General features: G+C 36.2%; 2 protein-coding genes across 4 annotated transcripts in view; one reads left to right on the forward strand and one right to left on the reverse strand.

The window, feature by feature from the left end:
* LOC136837198 (putative neural-cadherin 2) overlaps positions 1 to 24,975 on the reverse strand; it is a 1,292,835-nt gene that overhangs the window by 93,027 nt on the left and 1,174,833 nt on the right. The window lies entirely within an intron of this gene.
* Positions 5,497 to 24,975, forward strand: LOC136837199 (uncharacterized). Its single transcript, XM_067101870.1, has 5 exons — positions 5,497 to 5,695; positions 8,242 to 8,313; positions 9,321 to 9,443; positions 10,924 to 11,073; positions 22,670 to 24,975. Exons 1-5 carry the CDS (start codon positions 5,608 to 5,610, stop codon positions 23,764 to 23,766), a joined length of 1,530 nt encoding a protein of 509 aa, XP_066957971.1. The 5' UTR covers positions 5,497 to 5,607; the 3' UTR covers positions 23,767 to 24,975.

Genomic DNA, 24,975 nt, shown 5'->3' on the forward strand with positions numbered 1-24,975 from the left:
ACAGCTTTAGCTTCTGCCACAGCCAATCCAGCTACTTCTTAGTAACGATACTGCGTTAGGATTAATATGCAAATGCATATCAGAATATAAATATACTTTGAAGAAAAAATACAGTTTTATTTATTTTTTCCTCATTGGAGGTTTGCCAGAGGTCATATTTAGTTTTTATATTCGTCATATTTATGCAAAAAGCTGAAACATATGATAACTATGATTTGGCAAGTTTATTCCATTCTCTGTTGCACCAAAATAAGGAATAGATCTAATGTTTTGTGAGTTATTATTAGGAATTAATATTGCTAGAAGAGTGGCGTTTCAAGAATAACAAGAATATAAACCGAACATAGAGCACGAAAAAAAAAAATAGTAAAAAATGCGTCGAAGTTTCTTCAGTGTAATCAAGTTTTCTGTACAGCGTATAAACAAGGCCGCCGAAAATAGATCTAGCTTTCGGTGGTTTCGGTATAATGCAGTCCATGAATCTTGAACCACGGCCCAGTGGTGTCCCGTCCTGTATCGCTGCCAGATGCACGATTATGGCTAACTTTAACCTTAAATAAAATAAAAACTACCGAAGCTAGAGGGCTGCAACTTGGTATGTTTGATGACTGGAGGGTGGATGATCAACATACCAATTTGCAGCCCTCTAGCCTCAGTAGTTTTTAAGATGTGAGGGCGGACAGAAAAAGTGCGGACGGACAGCAAATAGCCATCTCAATAGTATTCTTTTACAGAAAACTAAAACCTGTGAAAAGAGCAATAATGGTGATAATAACAGCTGTGATTAATTATTAACAAAAAAGCATATAAATATTCACGCACCGAAGGATAACAGGAGCAAATGATCCTTGTAGCGAAATTTATTTCTGTTTGGAAATAGAAACATAAATTTCATTTACTGAGTCTTTTTCTCCCATTAGGAATAGCTATATTAAGCTTGTATATCAACACCTACAATGAGTTCAAAATATGCAAATCACTACTGCTATCAGCTTATACTCCTCCTTCCTTTCTCTCAATGCAGCTTTTCATTGATTATCTATCTATCTATCTATCTATCTATCTATCTATCTATCTATATATATATATATATATATATATATATATATATATATATATATATATATATATATATATATATAGATAGATAGATAGATAACTATATACACACACATATACATACATACATACATACATACATACATACATACATACATACATACATACATACACTGCTGTTTTAATTTCCTAATCCCTGGGATGACCTACCCGTTGTTCTTCAACTCCCGTTCTTATAAGCATTCTTTCTGATCTCGGTGGTCGCATGCTTCATCTTTCGTTGCTCGGGATTATCCCCCAACTGCCCATCTTTTTGTCTGTGTTCTTCTTAAAACGCGGGCACTTTCCTTTCACAAGTGAGCTTCTCCTCAAAGTAATTCCTTAAGTTGCCATCGAAAGTTTTTCCATAACTTTTGGCGAGGGCGCTTTCTACGATCAACCTCGGTGTTGTATTCTTATTGTTTCGTATAAAATCTGGCAAAACACTGCTGGAATTACCATCGTAAGATCAACTGGGAGAAGACCGATTTAATTATTCATATTTAATTATCTTCAGTTATAAGTTTCTATTAAATAAACGTTCTCGGCCATCCTCGAAATCGAGTTGCGTAAGTGCCCATCTTTCATGTTTGCAGACTTTCGTTTTCTTTTTTAGTTTTCTATAAAAAAAAAGCTATTGAGATGGTTATTTGTCTGTCCTTCCGCACTTTTTCTGTCCGCCCTCAGATCTTAAAACTTCTGAGGCTAAAGGGCTGCAAATTGGTATGTTGATCATCCACCGTCCAATCATCGAACATACCAAATTGCAGCCCTCTAGCTTCAGTAGTTTTTATTTTATTTAAGGTTAAAGTTAGCCATAATCGTGCATTTGGCAGCGATAAGGCCGGGACACCACCGGGCCGTGGTTCAAGATTCATGGGCCGCGACTAATACAGCATTATATCGAGACCACCGAAAGATAGATGTTTTCGGTGGCCTTGATTATACGCTGTACAGAAAACTCGATTGCGCTGAAGAAACTTCGGCGCATTTTTTACTTGTTTATTTCTTGCATACGATGGCATCATGTTTTCGATAAGATGGTCAATCTGTTGATATCAACTCTTGTTGATACCAACAAGGAGGTAGTCCAGTTGATGAGCATAACCCAAATACAAAACAATCTTTCATTACATTTTGACTTCATACCGAGAGGCTCCTAAATTACACTTTCATCAACGATATTCTGTATGGCGTAATTAATTCAACGTACTGTTGTATATAAAAAAAAACCCTCATCCCTACAATGTAAATTACTGGAAGTGTAAAAAACCGTTCAACTCTCTGAGCACTGATTTTTAATAGGAATTTCAGTACATGTAAAGGAATAATTATTAATATTCAAACAATGTGTACTTCAACGAACAGTTAACCCTTACAGGACGGGCTAAATATATATTAAGCACACCCTTAGACCGGCATAAATTTAAGGTTGGCCAATAAAAAAAAACACGCATACACATCAATGGTAGGAGGAAGGTATGCCAATGCACATGGTATAAGAAAAAAAATGATAAATTTTTTGTACCTTCCACGGGAAGTTAACTATAGATGCTGAAAAATTCAGTGGTTATTATGCAGTTCACAAAAGGATAAACATAAACTCAATTTAGAAAATAATCCTAATACGCAAGAGGAGTCTCTTTGTGTGGTCCAGTGGTTCCAAGACTTCAACTCAAAACCAAATCAGGGGGAATTCGGTGGGGAGCGACTTGGATCCAAGTCCTAAAACTAAATGTTTTCCGCATCAGTACACCTAAACAGCAGATTGTGTACTTGGCAACTAGTAGATTTTGGTGGGTCATTCTTAGGGTAGATGGAGGTATAGAGCCTGGAAGGTTATCATAAACGAACTGCTAAAATCATGAAGATTAATGTCACAGGCAGCATTCATCTATCTATCTATCTATATATATATATATATATATATATATATATATATATATATATATATATATATATATATATATATATATATAATATATATATATAAATATATATATAAATATAAATATAAATATAAATGTAAATATAAAAAATATATATATATATATATATATATATATATATATATATATATATATATATATATATATATATATATATATATATATATATATATTTGTGTGTGTCGATATGTGTTTCGTTTATGCTTGTCTCTTCATCAGTGTGATCAGGTCAAGCGATAACATGTCTATGGCATAGCACCTGTATCTCGAACTGAAGAGGAATGGGGGATGTGGCCGCGTTGCCTAACAAATACAATGTGCTTTTGTTGATTTAAGCTCTGAATTAATCATCATGCTTTTAAGTCGGCTGGGGAAGAGAGAGAGAGAGAGAGAGAGAGAGAGAGAGAGAGAGAGAGAGAGAGAGAGATTGGTGTCAGTAGTCCCGCATACAGCCACGCTAGGAGAGATGAGACTATTCAAAAAAACATAAAGGATGAAGGTACTGATTGGGAATTAAGAGTCACACCATAGATATAAATAGTAAGGTGGCTTGGTTGAATCTGGTAAACAAAGGCATTGCACTTAGGTCGGTTTTCATAAAGAAAATAGTCCGTAAGCTTATTCTCAAAAGAGATTTTTCCTAGATACTGATCCCCAAGGCTTTTAACCAGTTATGTATCCACCTTTGGGGCGGTGTTAGTACAAGCCCGTTTGGGGATTACCGTAAAAATATAAACAAAATACTGTAAATGTCATAAAGATCATGACCCCCAAGAAGTATTGGACCTAGATAACGACCCTCGAATTTTGTTGGGGGTCTCTATGAAAGGTCCTCCCAAAAGCCTGGAGAAAGAAACTGATAAAATGCTTAGACGACAGAAAAGGCAGGAGTTGTACATCTCAAATACTTGAGCTGGAATATGTTCAAGCGTGTATGGAATTTCAATATCCCCCTTTCATAGCTTTTGCTTATTATGAGAAGGCCGTTGACAGCGACAGGAGACCAAAATTATTTAATGTCTTAAGTCACTATAATGTGGCATTCCTATTAGATATGGAAGGTTAATGAAAATTATCTAAGAGTAAAGTAGATGCAAGATTCACTTTATGTAAGCTCAGCTGTTTTATTTTTTATCTGCAATGATTAATTGCTATTAACATCTTAATTTCCAACACTTTCGATAATACCTTCAAACATCGTGCGCCAACGGGGTACCAAGATTATGTAAATTTTCTCACCAACGGGAATAAAAATTCTGTACTTATTGTGAACATCGAAATACAGTGATTAATTATTACAAATGCCTTTTAAAAAATAAAATGTTATATGAAAACCATAATCAAATGAATGCCCCTGCGCAAACTTTCTGCTAATGTCCGTGTTGCACATCATCATTTTTAGGCGCTTTCAGCTCTGCTAATTTAGTACGTATGTGGACTGGCTTTCAATGGAGGATTTGTTCTACTTTACAAGCGATGGTTACTGTTTTTTTTTTTTTTTTTTTTAGTTAGGGCTTCTATATTATATACAAGAAAGAATACGACAATACTGTCTTGTGTGTAATTTAAAATGCGTCCTAAACAAACGGAATTATTAGCGGTACACTTCTATTCTCAGTGACCTTGACTAGAGATATACTATAAAAAAAATAGTCGACTCTGATAAAGGGCCCTTGCCAGACGTAGGAAACTTGTGCCATGTTTAGCTCTTTTACGTATATTACTGGCGGGATTGTTGACTGATATGGCCAAAGGTCATATCGCAGAGGCAGCCAGCAATACGACTGCATAAAATGCAGTGCATTTCAACAGGAACTAATCATCTCTGATTTTGTGGGCTGGGATGATGCTACTGCAGTTGCTATCCGTACGATAATCATCATACATGAACGCTTAAATAGGCACGCTCTTGTACGATAATTCTGTTATGAATTTAAAGACACAGATCAAAAACAGTTAATTATCACCAAATTGTTCCCTTTACATATATTATTTTACATAACTAAAAAAGAAATACTACTGATTTAGTTGTGATATATGTGCAGATGCAAATTATACAAGGAAGCTAATTTATAGTTAATGATGAACTACATATTTTGTATTTGAATAAATTTGCTTAAATAAACGGATCCCTTGAAATTTATTTTTTTTTACGTAATTTAACATATAAAAAGCAATGTATGAACAAGTAGCTCTATATATTGACAAAATTAACTGAAGAACATTGGCTTAACTGGCAAAACAAAACAATATCGTCTATCAACTTCTCTTTACGAAAATCAGCTCAAGATTGACTTTAAGGACAGTTTCACTATTAATCTGAACCCTACTTTTAGCACTAGTAGTAACAGTAAAACATATGATAATAATCACAAGAGCCTGATAATTCATTACAATAATTTTGATAAAACAATAATTTTGAAGTCAGGGTACAATACCTTGATCAAATGACACTAGCTACCGTAATACTGCCCGAGCAGCCCGACCAGTATCAATCTCGCTTCCGTTGTTATAGTAGTGAAAACAAACCAATACCATTTCTGTCAAAATCGCTTGTAAAATGAATACTGACGAGGAGTTAAATACGCCGGACGCAGATGATATAATTCTATGGTATTCCAAAAGCCCACATGACTCTTCGACAGAAGGTATGATTATATATACAAAATGAGTAACTAATACAGTAGTTGTCAAAAATGGTGCAATTCTGATTCCCTTGTAAACGTTCCGATTTTCAACATCTCTTTGAGGATAAAGTTACTGTATATACTACATAAGTGAAGTATTTCAAACCACCAAATCACCAGGTAGGTTTCACAACCTGGTAAAACTGGTAACTACTGCCGCACCTATCTAGTTCGGTAACTAATACTAGGGCGTCGGCGACTTGCAGGAATCACGCCGCGTTAGTAGTCTTCAGTTTTACCCACAACTTACCGCTTACACCAACAAATCGCCATGGGTTTTCAAGGAAGGGTACCAAGTCTTTGCCCCTATGGTTTGTACAAAAAAACTTGGCAGTTCCCTCTTAGAATCAGCCCATCAAATTATCACGAGTATCCGAGCAGGCATATAGGCTAGTAGCCTAATCATTCGTCCAGGTATAACCAAGAATGGGGAATCTATGGTCTGCATTGGTAATGGTCATGAAGAAATAAGTCATCCAGTATCCAGGTTAACATATAAAAAATGGCAAACTTTTACACTGCAACCATTTATTCTAATACCAGTAAAAATGTTGCATAATTTTTTTATGTGATTCTGATGATTCTGATATTTATTTCCCTTGGGAAAGATTGGTTTAGGCTACATGCCACAACCCCTCCTGTATCTGACAGTAATGGAGGAGCCCTCAGTATTAAACCTGAGTTTTGGATAAGGGAATGACAGAAAACCAGTAATCTAACCCAGACCCATTAGGTTGCTGACCTACCTTGTTATATTTACCTAAATTGTATAACTTTTCACATGGATTGGGACACTGCCAGACAAATTCGTCAGAGACCTATTAAAAGCTATCATAAAAACCAACATTCACCAGCTTTAAAACAAATTCTTTTGTTGTAAATGATTAAGGTAATTACACCATCACAATGGTTGAGCAACTTCATGACAGTGGATGGGCGACTTGTTTTCAGAGCTTCTGGGGATAAAGTTTTTAAAGATGGCGGACCACAGAGAAGTTGTGGAGCATTTATATCATTCTTATATCTGAGAAGGACTGCACACATTACCCATCTTAAGGGGATTCAATGGTATTGTGACAGCTTCATTGCAAGTGTCCTTTCCTCTTTTACAGGGATTTCTTTCGGGCATCGTCCTCGAGAAACGTTTGATTACATGCTTCCTTCAGTCTCTCTCTTTTTCTTCTCAGGCTTTAGAGTCCCCCGTGTAATCTATAACAACCTCTTAACTCAAGGGTCCACTAAAAAGTTAATTAAGTATACCTTAGTTTTACCAGACCACTGAGCTGATTAACAGCTCTCCTAGGGCTGGCCCGAAGGATTAGACTTATATGAGTTTTTGTACACTCACTGTGAGAATGTGAATATCTACCATTATTCAGTATTCCCTAAACGACTTGGCCCGCCATTACTGGATGAATGAAGTCTACTATCTTTTGCTAGTTGGACTGAGCTCATTTTTAGCAACTTGTATCAATTCTGCCTACATGCTAGGTTCATTGGCCATGACATTTGCCTGGACTGGTTTTATGCACACAACAGAGAACTCTTAGGCAGACGTTGTTTAAACCCATGTGTGCCTCTGTTGACCTGAGCAGTGCATAAACTTAAAGGTCATGTTCTTTAAGTTTTGAAATACATCATGTAAGTCTTATAAGTAATGATATGCCCAAAATATTTCCTTTAATAAATCAGTTCAGGTACCATTAATTAATGGCAGTATTGTGGACTGTAATCCCACAAGAAAAATCAGTGCTGTTTGATTTGCTATGCATAAGTTCGACTTTACAGGACATATTCTCATAAGTTAAACAGTTCACCTTGTAACAAGTTCTTTAACACCAAGATTTGGATTTATTCATTATCTTGGGTAATTTTTATCAATATTAAAATCATAAAGCTATGTAAATGTTTTGGTAACCGCTGTGTGCAAAATCAGCATTGAAAACGGACTTATTATGAAAACATCACATCTAACACATTAACCTAGAGGAATATTATATTCGAGTGCACATCTTATCAAGAGTCATTTGAATACATTTTCAAGACTCATGAAAAAGTGTCGTGTACTGTGAAGTGAATTGTCACATTTTAAAAAAGGAATGCCATGCTTGCATATGCAGTGATTTACTTTATTGGTGAAATTATCATCCCTAGTCGCCAGGTGTTCACAACAATGACTGACTGGAACGCACAGAAGTATTTAAAAACAATACATCATGTGTGTTTACCTCCAGGAAAAAATAACACCACCCATTTCTCTAAAGTGCATTTTTCTGCTCCAAATCATATTACAAACTAGGTTTCTGATGAAATGTAATGCTACTAAATAATCCCTTCCAGATCTACTTGACACTTATGACTTTCGCATAGATCATCTCTTTAGGCTTTCTCATAGAACTTGAGAAACTGAAAATAGAATAATTCACACTTATCATACTTTTTACAGCATAGGCTATTTACAATTCCATTAGTTTGTTACGGAAACCAATTATTTATTTTATTTTCAGATCAAATTTTCCAGAAGAGACCAGCGTCTGAAGAAGTCGTAGCGTTTGAGGCAAGTTTAGCCACATTTCAAGGTAATGATTAAACTTGTTAACTTTTAATCTACCTTTCTTACATAAAACAAATATAAAACTCTTTCTTATATAATCGAAGTCGAAAATAAACTTCACTGTAGCCACAAAACGAATCTTGTACACTATTCCGTTTCCGTTACCATAAATGGGGGTAATTCTTATGAAAGTTCTGCCCTTGTATCCGGTTGGGAAAAAGCTAGTGTTCAATTGAGTCTCTTAACTGGATAACAATATTAAATTGCTATTATCGGTCGTGGAGATGAATGTTCTAATATGGCGTAATACAGTAACGAGTGTCTCATTTGTATATTACAGTAACAAGCGTCTCATTTGTGAAGCTCTACAAATGTAACACTTGTTGAGTGTGCAGAGTATTGACGTGGTATGTGCAGACTACTGGTGTATTGCATTTCCAAGATTTTTGACATTTAACAAACTTATCTTTTACACTGAATCATGTTACAGTTGCTATATTACTTATGAATAATCATATATACGTTTTTAACATAGTTTTAGTATAATTGTTCCAGGAAAAATTACTAATTTTTAAATCCTGTCGAGGGATCTGTACTAAAGATAGACCAGAATATCTAGATTACTGCTCTCTGAAAGGAAATAGAAGATGGTCGTATAATTAATTATACTTTAGAGAACCAAATAGAGAGACACCTAAAAATGATAGATCGACGAAGCAACAAAAGATATTAAATCGAATGAGAGTTAAAATGCTGGCTTGATATAAATACGTGAAAGCATTGATATGTAAAGCTGTTCTGATGCTTTGGAAGGGCTATAATTGGGTATTAATAGATTAGGCCTTTTACAGATAAACCATATGTTGAATGCTTTCATTTCCTAACCCCTTTTGTATTATGAGTTCATGCATTTTGCCGAGGTAAAGGTAAGAAATAACCCGGCGAAAATTTTACTAAGTATGCCAAAAAAAAAAAAAATCTTAATTTTATATTCATACTTTATTTATGGTCGAATTCTCTTCATTATTTTAGAAGTTACGCCGCAAAGCCCAAGTGAATGTAATGGTTTACAGTTGCAAAATCAAATGAGTGGCAAGAAAGCTACTGCGAAACAAACAGAAGCGGAGGAAAGACAGCCCAACACCGAACATTCAAGTAAGTCAATTATTGTGCTTACAAAGTAATACGACTAAAATTATCTCCTGTGAATGCTTTTTCATACGGGGAATAGAAGTGGATTTTTCTTCGCCAAAACGATTAAGAAATTTTCCCTAGTTTTCGTTGGCCTTAATTACTTAATACATGCATATGTCAATAGTGTTTTGAGTCGTGATAGCAAAAGCAATTATTTTTAGATGATTTCACTGGGGGACTTTTATTCTCTTTTTTATAACCTATTTTGTATTAGGAATTATAGCATTCTGCTAAAACATACAAACTAACAGAACACTGTTGAAGGTTTTATAAGAATTCTCGATGCTGAACAGCATTAAGGTTTCATTAGAGGGAGTAGTACACTTGATGCTGTCTTGTTAATAAAACAGTTATAGGAAGAGGCTGGAATGTAATAGAAAGGTTTACTATGCTTTTATAGGCCTAGAGAAGCAATAGAATAACAAGGGAAGCAGCGTTTCGATGTTTTAAGACAGAGGAAATTGCTCGAAAATTTGGTAAGGGTAGCATGTAGCAAAACATGAATTCTTGAAGTTAGAGTTGGTTTATATCATTTTACAAAGAATGGTGGAGTGGCAGGAACCTCTTGAATGGGGTGGTTTGATGGTAAATGTGGGCAAGAGTAAGATTATGGTGTTCAATAGGGAGGGAGGGATAGGCTTTTTTTTACAAGATATGTGAGACCCAGATTTGAAACAAAGATTTTCAGTGTCTTAGGATCTACTTTAAGCTACGAGGCACGGTTGAAAGCGGGATAAAAGCAGCTTGGGCAAAACTGGTGGGAGGTGGCAGGAGTATTATGTGATAAAAGAATGCCGAATAAACTAAAATATAAGCAGGGAATGTAGCAGCATATAATTATGTAGAAATGCATACATTTTGAATTTTTAAATTTATGCTTTATTAATTGTTGAACTCTTCACTATTTTAGTAAATACAAGTCAACTCCCAAATGAACTGATTTGGATAGTAGATAGTGGCACACAGTTACAATTTCAAATCACTGGCGTGACAATTACTGTGGGTCAACCAGAAACAGAAGAAATACAGTTTGATGATCAACCCATCCCTGGACATTCAAGGAAGTAAATTAGCGTGCTTACAAAGTAGCATTGGCCATAATGATTTCCCGTGAACACTTATCGATACGTTGAAGTATAAAGGGAGTTCTTTGCCAAAACGACTGTGAAACGTATGAATTTCTTTAGTCTTGATTACTTGCAAATTACGTCCATGTATCATAGTGCTTTGGATCATGATAAAAGAACTATAGAATCACTTTTAGACTACTTCACTGGGACTCCTTTTCATTTTATGTTTTACCCTTTTGTAAAATGAGTTATTACATTTTGCAAAAAAAAAAAAAAAAGAAATGGAATTGCATACAATTTTATAGGCATGCAAAAATTGTTTAACTCTAACCTCATGCTTAATGAATGGTCGAATTCTTTTATTATTTTAGGAAATATGACTCGACTCCAAAATGAATCTTCTGAGGAGCACGAAGGTTGTCCACGAATGAAATCTCAGACAAATGGCGAGACAGATACTGACAGCCAAAATGAAGTGGTGGAAAGACAAGATAACCCAGAAGTCTACAATGAATTTTCACGTAAGTCAGTGAGAGTGCTTACAAAGCAATTCTGGACTTCAACATTTCTTTTGGATGATTATTTATTTATTGTATTTTTTTTTGCCATAATGATCGAGATGCTGTGTTTTAGTTTTTTGTGTCTGAATCACTTATTATACCAATACATCGTAATGTTTTTAGCAGATTCAGATGTCTTCAAATGCTCTCTGTGAGTAGAATTATTGCGGAAACCACTGCGTCATTATATTAATGGGTATCGTTAACTATCAGTGAAATGTTTATGGATGAATTAAGTTCAGTATATTAGTTTTAAGTGAGAGAGCTAAAAAGAAGGAAGTTTACTTTTCCAGTTTCGAGTTATGTAAATTAACAAGGACTTCGACAGTTTGTAGTTATGTTATCCATTCAAATAAGCCATGTGGCTGTATCGTGCCATCTATAAGAAGGGTTACACTCATTTCACTTCCAAGCTTAAGTAAAGTTACTTGTTAAAATCAGTGTAATAATTAACAACTTGTTACTCTTTCCTGAAATGTGACATATTTCACTATTCTCAAGATTGATTAATGTATCAAGCCAATACAATGTTATTTACCCCTACATGAATGTTGCCTTATATACATTAAACGCAGTTTAAATATAATACTGTGCATACATGCAGATGTATTGCAAGAAAAAATTAAACCTGAGGTATAAATCATAAAACATAATCAAGATGACTAATACATAATGGTAGAAATTTACAATATATATTCAAGGATGACATTACAAATTAACATACAGATGGGCGGAAAAATATTCACACCTGAAAATTAGAAAATAGAGGGAGGAGCAACAAACTCCTTAGTGTCTTGAGATCAATGCTATATTTACAAATCTTATTTTATCATTACTGGCTGGCTCATACCTTTGCTAAAGGCCCAGGTAATCTACCTTTCTTAAAACCCATGTATCTCACATTGTTTTTTGAAATAAATGGACCGAGTTTATGCATTCTTTGGCTGATATTCATAAAACTATAAAACCGAAATAATATTTTTGTCCAGTATGTGACTGGAATAAGCTATATTTGTTCCCACGGGGTTGCAAACACTACGCCTTTCATATATCGAGTATACTTCTATGTTTCTGTGCATGCATTGGACTGGGTGTTTACTAACTAAACAAGGATGGTATCCAGCTAGAGAGTGGGTGGAGGAGAGGGGCCATTCCCACCAAACCGACGCCATCCATTGTCCACTTGACCGATTAGTTCCTCGTTGGGTAAGTGGGTTCCGTTCTCAGCTAGCATTCTGCTGGCCGCGAGTTCGAATCTCCGACTGGCCAATGAAGAAAAAGATAAATTCATTTCTGTTGACAGAAATTCATTTCTCACTATAATGTGGTTCGGATTCCACAATGAGCTGTAGGTCCCGTTGCTAGGTAACCAGTTGGTTCTTAGCCATGTAAAATAAATCTAATCCTTCGGACCAGCCCTAGGAGAGCTGTTGATCAGCTCAGTGGTCTGGTTAAACTAAGATATACTTAACTTTTTAAATTGCTTTGTCTTTTTACTTGCACTGGCTATTTCTTTTGCATGGTTCCTGTGATTTATCAGTTCTGAAAGTGGTAGTTTTTGTCTTTTTTGTACTTTTGTGCTTTTTATCAGTTCTTGTCTCAATGGAAAGCAGAAAAGACCAAGTACATCTTAAATCAAGTTCTACCTTGCATTTATTTTTGCCTGAAACTTAGCAGCTGCTAATGAAGGGTTCATCAGCAGCTGTGTTGTTCTCTAATTACTGTACATACAAATAACATCATCTTTTCCGGTGTCTGTGAGGCACTCAGTATCCTGAGGTAGTTAGTTACTCATGGTTACAATGGTCTCAACTTTATGGATTACTGGATTGGAAAAGGGTTTTCCTGTTGCAGTAGTCCTTCCTGGTGAGCTTCCTCCAAGGGGTGTAACTTGGTCTGTTGTTCCTGACTAGGCCAGCCACGTGGTGTGAAGTGAGTATGACTAGCAGAAGGAAGGGTAGGAAAGCCAGTAGTACTCTTTATCTTTGTCTTCATCTACTTTTACCTTGATCCCACTCTCTTTTTCCTTGCAGGCTGGCATTGAAAGTGTGAAGTCTAGTCTTTACATAATAAGTCTAGATAGACTTCTTCCACGCACTGTCCCCTTAAGGGAGGACAGGGGTGCATGGTCACTGATGGTGTCTGGCTTTCCCTAGGTTGGGTTGGTTCTCCATATGAGAGATAGTTTGTCTTTCTCTCTCCTTTCTCAAAAGGAGCTTAGATTACCATTTGGTTCTAGTTTTGGAATTGTTCAGTGTTGGACGGACATGGAGCCCATCCTTCCCTTTCAAATAAAACAGAGCATTACTCTTTTTATCACTTCCTCTGGCATGTCATGCTGGAATAGATGGCATGTCAAGTTTGGAATAAAGGGGAAGAAGGAGGGGGTAGTATCTTTGACTGGCCATTCCTCTCTTCCAGTGCCACAATGGAGGGTAACCTCTCTCGTCTGCAGTGGCGGGTGTAGAAAGCAGAACCATTGTCTTAGAAGTTCAGAACAGGAAGAGGCTTCTGCATTAAGACTTTGTCCTACCTTAATTAATATACCAAACAAATTTTTCTTCTTTCTCTGGATTCATAGCTATCTCAGTCTTCTCAACACAGCAGAATCTGGAGAAAAGCGCCATTAGAAGTCCTTTAATGCTGGTTTCCCAATCTGATTGGTCAAGTTCATATAAGGAAACATGACCACGGGTTAGAGACTGATGCTCGACCTCTTCCTTGTTGATTTGTGTCACAAACCCAATTTTATTAGTCTTTTAATTGAAGGGCAAGTACTTTTCAGTACCCATTCTTCATAACTCTGGGTAGTACCTCGACTCCGTCTGATGCAGAACTCTAGCAGTCCATGTTGCTATTTTGGACTTGTGATGGCCTTATGCCAGGAATATTACATACTTTCTGCCACTAACTTGACTTGGGCTTTCTTAAGGGTATTCACTTATCCCAATACCCATAAGTTTGAAACCATTGCACTTTAAGGGTATGACTCATTAAGATTTTGATCAACTTCTCTACTCTCATCCCCAAGCAATAGGTGAAATACCTGATCTTACTGACACTCGGCAGCTAAGAGTGCCCCCCTTGGATGACTTATCACTTTAATGACCTTAGGATGATATTAATGTAGTTCCTGTCCCAGCAGGAACAACCATTTGAGATGAGTTTTATCTTAGGTGTGTACATTTTGGGAATACCTCATATCTACTGCACAGTTTTTTTCAAATGGTTGAATCTCAGTAGTAGATGACTGGTACACCACTGCACTGTCATGATTTATGTTTCAAGAAAAGGTAAGTAGTATCTTATATTCAGCAGTGCAGATGCTCTAATGGATGGTTTGCTGCCATTAGGTTGGCTGCATTGTGCATCAGAATATTATTGCAATTCAGCTCAACTCAACTATCAGTGTCTAAGCGAAGAAGTTTTGAACACCAGATTTCCAATACTTGATGGGTAAAGACTACTTGCAGAGAACTTTGGTTTCACTTTTGCTTTCAGTTCTTGGAACAGTGATGGAATTTAGCTCCACTACCTGTATAACACATGATTGTCTTTGTTGTTCTCTTCCCCATAACTTCTTTGAGGAGTGATATACAAATTGTTTCTTATTCCTCCTTCTTCACATAGCTTGGGCAGTTCCCTGTTGACCTTTGGCAGAGGGCATTTCTGATCTGCATTTTCTCTGGTTGAAGCGGCATGAGAGGACCCTGCTCTCTTCTCTTGTCATGTCAGTCTGTTGTTTACCTTTACTTTGAACGGTGCTATTCCTGCAACTTTATGCTGAAATTCTCCAGCAACCCTTGGGAGACATAGTTCTTGCAGGGTAGTAAGGAATATTTATTTATGCTTCTTAGTTTTTTCACTAAATGCACTTCAAAAAGGTGGGGAGAAAGCGTCTTCCCCAATTAGCATCATAAAAGATTAAGAGCTCCTCTTTCTTCCCTCCAAACCCTCCAAATCTAAGTTGGAAATCCAGATGAGAGACTGCTTTGCAGGCCTGCACTCTTCAGTACTATCTGAAATGATCCAATTCTGGGGTTTGGAGTGTTTTTCTTTCATTATTACCAACTAATGCTAAAGAGATTTGTCTCATAACCCTTTCTTTTGGCTTCATCCCTCTCATTCTCCTTGGTCCCTGAACTCATGAGGGGAGCAAGGTAGAGCCTGTCATCCATAACAAAGGCTGCTGACTATGGGTTTCCTGCCTCCATGAAGGGATACCCAGTTCTTTAGGATTAATACTATGTGATCCTGGTCCTTTGGGATTAATACTATGTGATCCTGGTCCTTAACAACCAGAGCAGGTAACACTCCACTTGGCTTGCTAAGTGCTCACGGCAGGTACTACCTATCTTTCTTTCTTTCTTTGTCTAAACCTTTAAGATTTAAAGAAAGAAAGAAAACCCTTTTGTATAGAGTCAACAGACGGGGAAATCAGCCTGCAAAGAGACAAGTTATGGGAAAAGGTGTTAAAAAGTTAAATATGTGGGAATAGAAAATAAAGCCGATACACCTGAATTCAGGAAACATCTGCAAAAAAGCAGAAATTAATTTTCTTTCGCTTAAATATTTGGGGATCAGAATGTTCCACTAGCACACTAGGCAGACTATTCACCACATTCTAATTGCAGCCAAGATAAAACTCGTAAGTATTGAGTTCCGGTATATGAAAGGCGGGGTGTTTATATCCCCTAGGAACAAATGCCAAGTTTTTAAAAGTAATCTGTGTTTTTCCTAGGTACAATATACAACTTGAAGCCTTTCATACTGTAGTTAACCCACTTTATCTAATCCACCTATCTTCATTTTTCCTTAATTTTCCTGAGTGCGAGCTGAAAGGACAATGGATAACGTCAGTTGGGTGAGAATAGGCAGTCCCTCTCAAACATCTCTACCCAGGTACCACCCTTGTTTAGCCAGTACTGTACAAGGCTGGTCTAGTGCACGTAGGAAAAATGTGAATAACTAAAAAATTGGGATTTTTATCCCTGTCTAATTGGTGGCACCATTGTTTTCACTGTTATATAAAAAAAATTGCACTGTTCTCCTGTGTGTAGCACATTTTAATTATCTTCCAGTTAGACCAATATAATGATTTTCATATATATATATATATATATATATATATATATATATATATATATATATATATATATATATATATATATATATATATATATATATATATATATATATACAGTAATACTTCGATCTTACACAATTCGAGTTGAGCGAATTCACACACATACGAACTTTTCACTGGAACCTAACTAATGGGCATATGCAATTTTTTCACAGACACACGAAATTCTCGAGAAACCCTGCAGAAGTGGGTGTTTAGTTTTTTAAGTAATTTACAAGTTTTCATGCTTTTATGTGTAAAATCTGTATGAAAAATGCATTTCATTCTTTTATGTGTAAAATGTGTATGAAAAATGCATTTCATGCTTTTATGTGTAAAATCTGCATGAAAAATGCATTTCATGTTTTAATGTGCAAAATCTCTATGACAAATGCATTTCATGCTTTCATGTGTAAAATCTCTATGAAAAATGCATTTCATGCTTTCATGTGTAAAATCTGTATCGAAAATGTATTATTTTTATTTTTCTACATGCATAAATATGATGCAAAGGTAATTTCAGCACATTCACTTAGTGTACTTTTACAAGATGTGATACCCATTTGCAAAGTTACTGCACTTCCCAAAGATGATACCCCTGAATAAAATGCTTGTTTAATGTTTGAAGTACATTTATAAGTTTTCATGCTTTTAACTGTAAAATCGATATGGAAAATTTATATTTATATTTCTGTACATAAATATCATACAAGTATTATGTCCATTCGCAAAGTCTTTGTCACAAGGACTTTACATGACCTTGAGATGAGGTTGTTCAGTCGCGCTCATTTGATAAAATGAATTCGTTAATGTAATATCAGAGATGTAACTAAGAGTTGTATAAGTGTCATTCTTTGAAAATTACTCTGTTCACCTCTGAGAAAAGTGCTGGTGCAATCTGTATGTGCATGTAATTACAGCACGTTCAGTTGGTGTACTTTTACAAGATGTGATACCCTTCGTTACTGCATTTTTCAAAGATGATACCCCTGTAGAAAGTGTGTTTAATTTTTAAGTTTTTCGTGTTTTTAGGTGTAAAATCAGAATGGACAATTTGTATTTATATATTTGCACATAAATACGATACAAAAGCAGTACAGTTACTTTATTACAGTATCTCTCTCTCTCTCTCTCTCTCTCTCTCTCTCTCTCTCTCTCTCTCTCTCTCTCTCTCTCTCATTCGTCATTACCTGTACAGTATATAATTTTAAATTGATTGAATTTTACCTGTACTGTACTACCTTCTACGAACATTATGTACGTTTTCGATATTTTATGGAATTGTACTTTTGTTGACTGACGCGACGTTTTGCCTAGTGACGCAAAGAAAACGGCTTTTCCTCTACGTGACAAAGAAAACGGCATCCCATGAATTAGGGGTAACATTAGTATACGTACGCACCTACTGTAAATGCGCTATTATGAAACTGTGCAGTACTCAATTTTTATGTCAGCCATTTACTGTATTCCTTTTTTAAGGGTAATAAGCTAAATTTTAAATAAAATTACACTAACTTTAGTTCATTTAAAAGTTAGCTTAATACTTTGGGAGCATATTTAGTACTTAAACTTTGGAAATAAACATTTATTACCATTTTTAAAGACCATGCCAAACTTACGCGAAAATTCACCTTGCACGAGGGGCTCCGGAACCTAACCTCGCGTAATTTCGAGGTATGACTGTATATATAATCATGAAGCTACAAATGTGTCGTTTAATATCGAAATTCACGCTACCTCGGTATATCTCCGCTGGAGAATTGTCGCCGAAGGGGAATTTATATAAGTGATAAATGAATTGGAATCGTCGGGACACGAACCCGTGACACAAAAACCTATTCAGCTACTCCAGTGGACGGTAACCATGGAGCCATCAAGAGAGGTATAAGTCATATGCCGAGATGTTGTACTGCTTTTACTCGTCGTGAGCGGGGAAAAGTACTAGCCTCGGCGATGACTCACCTCCGCCATGACGGTTAATTGGTACGTTTGGAACACGCAGCTCTTATTATGAAATTTTTATCACACCGTGATTTTTTATATACAATCATGAAGCTACAAATATCGCTTAATATCGAAATTCACGCTACCTCGGTATATCAGCGTTGGAGAATTGTCGCCGAAGGGGAATTTATATAAGTGATAAATGAATTGGAATCGTCGGGACACGAACCCGTGACACAAAAACCTATTCAGCAACTCCAGTGGACGGTAACCATTGAGTCATCGAGAGGGGTATAAGTCATATGCCGAGATGTACTGCTTTTAACCGTCGTGAGCGATGAAATGTACTAGCCTCGGCAATGACCCACCTCCGCCATGACAGTTCATTGGTAAGTTTGGAATGAAATTTTTATCACAACGTGATTTATATACAATCATGAAGCTACAAATGTTGCTTAATATCAAAATTCACACTACCTTGGTATATCTCCGTTGGAGAATTGTCGCCGAAGGGGAATTTATATAAGTGATAAATGAATTGGAATCGTCGGGACACGAACCTGTGACACGAAAACCTATTCAGAGACTCCAGTGGACGGTAACCATTGAGCCATCAAGAGAGGTATAAGTCATATGCCGAGATGTTGTACTGCTTTTAACCGTCGTGAGCAGGGAAATGTACTAGCCTCGGCAATGACCCACCTCCGCCATGACAGTTCATTGGTACGTTTGGAACACGCAGCTCTTATTATGAAATTTTTATCACACCGTGATTTATATACAATCTTGAAGCTACAAATGTCGCTTAGTATTGAAATTCACGCTACCTCGGCATATGACTTATACCTCTCTTGATGGCTCAATGGTTACCGTCCACTGGAGTCGCTGAATAGGTTTTCATGTCACGGGTTCGTGTCCCGACGATTCCAATTCATTTATCACTTATATAAATTCCCCTTCGGCGACAATTCTCCAACGGAGATATGCTGAGGTAGCGTGAATTTCGATATTAAGCGACATTTGTAGCTTCATGATTGTATATAAATCACGGTGTGATAAAAATTTCATAATAAGAGCTGCGTGTTCCAAACGTACCAATGAACTGTCATGGCGGAGGTGGGTCATTGCCGAGGCTAGTACATTTCCCGCTCACGACGGGTAAAAGCAGTACAACATCTCGGCATATGACTTATACCTCTCTTGATGGCTCAATGGTTATCGTCCACTGGAGTCGCTGAATAGGTTTTCGTGTCACGGGTTCGTGTCCCGACGATTCCAATTCATTTATCACTTATATAAATTCCCCTTCGACAATTCTCCAACGGAGATATACCGAGGTAGCGTGAATTTCGACATTAAGCGACATTTGTAGCTTAATGATTGTATATAAATCACGGTGTGATAAAAATTTCATATATATATATATATATATATATATATATATATATATATATATATATATATATATATATATATATATATATATATATATATATATATATATATATATATATATATATATATATATATATATATATATATATATATATATATATATATATATATATATATATATATATATATATATATATATATATATATATATATATATATATATTCATATTCTACCTCGGAATAATACATTTTCATATATGTTACCAAGGGGAATTTTTAGTTGATAATAAGTTCACCGTCCCGTGGGGTCGAACCAGCGAAGGACGAGGACTCAGGACAACAGTGGACGCACTAACCCAGTCGGCCACAAGAGAGGTATAAGTGAATATCGCCTCCCATCAACTCACCCGTCGAACTCAGGTGTTTTGCATTTGGAGACGATATCCACCACCTCTGCCATGTTGACCGTGTAATGCGTTTGTTGCACGTAGCCATATTATGACTATTTATCACATCACCGTGATTCATATACAATCAGAAAGCTACAAACGTCCTTTAATATCCAATTCGCTCTACCTCGGAAATAATATATTATCATATATGTTACCGAAGGGGAATTTTTTAGTTGATAATAAGTTCACCGTCCTGTGGGGTCGAACCAGCGAAGGACGAGGACTCAGGACAACAGTGGACGCACTAACCCAGTCGGCCACAAGAGAAGTATAAGTGAATATCGCCTCCCATCAACTCACCCATCGAACTCTGGTAACATATATGAAAATATATTATTTCCGAGGTAGAGCGAATTGGATATTAAAGGACGTTTGTAGCTTTCTGATTGTATATGAATCACGGTGATGTGATAAATAGTCATAATATGGCTACGTGCGACAAACGCATTACACGGTCAACATGGCAGAGGTGGGTGGATATCGTCTCCAAATGCAAAACACCTGAGTTCGACGGGTGAGTTGATGGGAGGCGATATTCACTTATACCTCTCTTGTGGCCGACTGGGTTAGTGTGTCCACTGTTGTCCTGAGTCCTCGTCCTTCGCTGGTTCGACCCCACGGGACGGTGAACTAAATAAATAAATGCCCGTAGGGCAGTTCCCATATTATCATGTAGTTAAACATCATAATCACCCTCATGTTATTTCATTGGCCACCATTGGGACAATCAGAAAAAGATATATTTACCTGAACGTTGTAGTTTGTCCAAAGAACTGACTTAGTCTGAGATATTTTCCAAAAAGTGCTAAAAACGGAGCAAATCCTCCCTTGCTCTTTCTGCGTAATTTCCACAGACTTTGCATAACTGAGAACCCCACTGAGAACCACCCCCACCGCTATGTTATGGCTGGAAGCCCTGTTGATTCGTGGCTAAAGATGGTGTGACTGATATGGTCTGCCAATACGTTAGCTGTCCTAATACAAGGTGTACATATCCATGCTTCACCTTTTTCAATAATCTAAATGTTATAAGACTGTGATTATGATGGTGGACTACTGAAGCTCATGACATTTTATTAACATATGTGAGCTTGGTTCTTCTAAAATTAGGGAACAAATCTTTTCCATGCTTTGTACATACAGTAACTATAGTCTAGTAATATAGTAATTATACTTTAAATTACATATCCCTGTATTTCCACTTGTACATTTATTCTGAGTGTATAACAGACAAGATCTAAGTAAGTTAACATGTCTGTGGTGACCCAGACCCTGCATAGGGGCAATGCAATGGGTGCACCTCACATGGTGCATTGTTGGCACCCTCTTTTTAGCCTTTAATTTACCTCTGTTCTGCATCCTTTCTTCAATTTTGCTGTCCAATCACTTTGACCTCCTCTTTTCACATTCCGAAGTAGTGAATGGCTTAAAGTGTCCCAGTGCTTGGCTTTATAGCCTAATTATCATAAATCTAATAAAATCAAAAGAAATTCATCCATACTGAAAAACTGGTTCTGATTTACAACAGTTCTGTTTTCCCTTTCCCCTCTTCTCAGGTATGTGGCTTGCTATTTCCAAGGATTCAGAAGCAAGTCTTTTTTGTGTGGTATCTTTTATCATAACCTAACATATTTATCCACACTGAACTTAATTTGGGTTCCGTTCTAATTACTAAGCCTTGTCTGCTTACCAGCTGGATCTAGATCTTTTCGCAGTTCAATGACATGCTGGATTTGGGCCAAAAACGTACTCTTCATTGAATAACAAGGTCTATGTAAGTTGCCCGGCAAGTAACACTTTTACAAAGACCTTTTACTCCTGATGATCTTATCGCTGCCTCTCTGGTAGGTTAATTTACCAATATCTTGCTATGCGCCTTGCATACTCCTATGTGGGTGTTGGTATCTTGGATATAACTGACCACGGGAGATTGCCACTGCCAGATTAGACTTTTAACAGTCAGTACGTGTATCCCAGACTATAATCTGACATTGTGAAATCTTTGTGTTTGTTCATGGATTGCGCTAATTATGAAAGGCATGAAAAAGCAAATGAACTAGCTAGTAGATGAGATTATCAGAAATGTAAAAATAAAGGAAGAGAGGAGAATAGAGTATTTTTGTTATTATGACAGGTTTTTGTAATTAGCTTTTTTTTTTTTTTTTGCTGAGCTCTACCAGGACTTATTAGTTCTACAATTCGTGTTTCTGCTAATGGTGCAACCACGCCACAGTAAAATATGTCCTAAACAAATATCAGCAATTTACCTCCCATATCACAAACAATTTGAAAATAAGTTAACAACCACAATTGATTGATGTGTGGCTATTAAAACTGGCGTCACAAGTTAACAACCATAAGTGGAGAATAAACCTTTCTCCAATACTGGAGAATCGCATGAAACACTGGTTACGACTACCAATAAGCCATTAAATTCTATTCGACATGTTTGTGATGTATGTGTGATAAGTTACTAATGCGTGGTTACGATAGTTTTTACTGTTGTCTGGACGCACCCTGAGAATAATGTCAGTTAAAATGTTGACTCCTTATATTTTCTTACATTAGTAATATATAATTTTTCTTTCATTTAATGGACACGAAAATTAGTAATCTATTTAATGCTTTATATTCTTTTCAGGATCATCAGTTGAGGCAGGCAATACAGTAAAGTATGGCAAATTTCCCGTAGGAAATTTCCCAATCCATGACACATCAACAACGCAAGGCTACAACAGTGCACCTGATGCTTTGGCTGATGTTATACACAGGGAAGGCATTCCAGAGCTCACTGAGATTATTTCGGCCGAGACAGTTGGTGGTTCTGCATACAAGGAAGGTGTTACTATACCACCAGTAATTTTGATGAATAGCGAACAAGTTCCTGAACCGATACAAGGGAGTTTGGGACGCACTGATAGTGCTTCCATACAGCCAGGAATTCCCATGACAAATATTGTTTTTACACAGCCAAAAATTTCAGTTCCCAGTATGAATACTCTTGAATCGACAGGAGGGAGATCTGGGTACAATGCAAGTTCTTTTATACAGCCAGAAATATCACCTCCCTGTACATATTCTCCAACGAGTTGTGGAAAGGCAACAGATAATCTTTCAAGTGATGATCAGCATGAAATGACATATGGACTGGGCAGATACAGTGGAGATCTAAGTCATGAGAGCAAAGTAGGCGCAAAAAGGAAGAACAGCGAGAAAGATGCACAAAATAAAATATGCAAAGGAAAGAAAATTAAGCAAAGTGAGGCAGAGAAAAAGGAAAAAAATGCCGAAAAATCAAGACTAAACCGGAAAAAAAAGAAATTGGAAGTTATCAATCTAAAAAAAAAAATTGAGACTTTACAAAGCCAAATTCAAGAAAAGGATTACATCATAGATAATCTAACTCGAAACCAAACAGTGCCTGAAAATGTTCGAAACAATCCACCATCTGATAACAATGAACTTGATGAGAAAGAGTTCGCTGAAATGATGCATCAAGCTGAGGTAGAAGCATTCGATCCAGAAAAATTCCTCGAAATCATAAATGACAGGCTCAGAAGCAAAGGCCTGTCAGAAATACGAGTAAATGATAAAGAGCTAACAGCTGGGGTTGTCCGAGTTGAAGGCGGCGAACGAAAGATGAAACGTCGTGTTTTAAAACATTACTTTGAGATGAAAAGTGATAAAGAACGCAACAAGAAATTTAGAGATTGCCTTGAACGCAATGGTTTATCATAACTGTCTCGTTCATGTTCTTTACCCAACTAGTCACCTTGTTATGATAATCAATAAGAAAAACGGTATTTCAGTAGCTAATACGACTAATATATATTGTACCTTGGGAAATGAAGACGTAATTGTTAAGGAACTTGTCAGAAGGCTTCCACAGAATACAATCTTCATATGTCAAAGTGTAATCATGGATATCCTTCATGAATATATACTTTCAATCCATCTAAGGTCACACAGAATGCATGAAAATTAATCGTCATGGTTATAATATTTTTCCCTTCTAATTGCATGCACGATGCAAATTCACTTCAGTGAGGGATATTTATCTCAAAATTTTGTAAATTCATTGTCCTTATTTTGTCCACAAACACTTCTAGTCTCCCTAAATCTTGTGTGTACACCTTGCTACCTTACCGGTATCTCTATTTCTGACACCTCTTCGGTCACATTGTCTGCCCTAAACACCACTTCCGACTTTTCATCCATCAACATGAACTTTATTTGCTCCCTGATCCTGGTTTTCATTCACTCTCATTACATGAATCTACTCTTCATATCAAATTGACATTTTATTCTCTGCAAAAACCCAAGGTTTCCATTTCCTTTCATGACCCATTTTCTTATCCTGTAACTTTGTATCTATGTTTGACTTCCATTCCCAGCTTCAGTCTAAGGTGGCCGTTCTCATGTTTCAAAAAAGGCGGACATTTTGTAAATGTTTTTGACAGTTATTTTTTACCTAAATAAAACATGTTTAATAATGAGTTTGAATAGAAAAGTTGTACAAAGCATACAAAATATACTTAGCAGTAAATATTTTTGACAATTATTTTTCACCTAAATTAAACATGTTTAATAATGAGTTTGAATAGAAAAGTTGTACAAAGCATACAAAATATACTTAGCAGTAAATATTTTTGACAATTATTTTTCACCTAAATTAACCATGTTTAATAACGAGTTTAAATATAAAAGTTGTACAAAGCATACAAAATATACTTAGCAGTGTGCATTTGTCAAATATCATATTGTAAAGAGGCTAATTATATTCTTTTTTTAAAATTTCCATTTTATAAAATTGGCTCTATATGTTAAATACAAGATACATGCAGTGATAGTGTAAGTAAAGGACTGAAAGAAATTAATATTCATTTTTGCTCCTCCTAGAACAATGTACTATATGCTAACCAAATTAAATTGGGTCTATAATTGCTA

This window comes from Macrobrachium rosenbergii, chromosome 58, assembly GCF_040412425.1.
Source record: "Macrobrachium rosenbergii isolate ZJJX-2024 chromosome 58, ASM4041242v1, whole genome shotgun sequence".
NCBI lineage: Eukaryota > Metazoa > Arthropoda > Malacostraca > Decapoda > Palaemonidae > Macrobrachium > Macrobrachium rosenbergii.

What these genes read in the sequence shown, in the direction of transcription:
- LOC136837199 (XM_067101870.1), top strand. Translation starts at nt 5,608, where the DNA reads ATGAATACTGACGAGGAGTTAAATACGCCGGACGCAGATGATATAATT. An exon ending in AAGTTTAGCCACATTTCAAG is followed by an intron (nt 8,314 to 9,320) that starts GTAATGATTAAA and finishes TCATTATTTTAG; the next exon opens with AAGTTACGCCGCAAAGCCCA. An exon ending in GCCCAACACCGAACATTCAA is followed by an intron (nt 9,444 to 10,923) that starts GTAAGTCAATTA and finishes TTATTATTTTAG; the next exon opens with GAAATATGACTCGACTCCAA.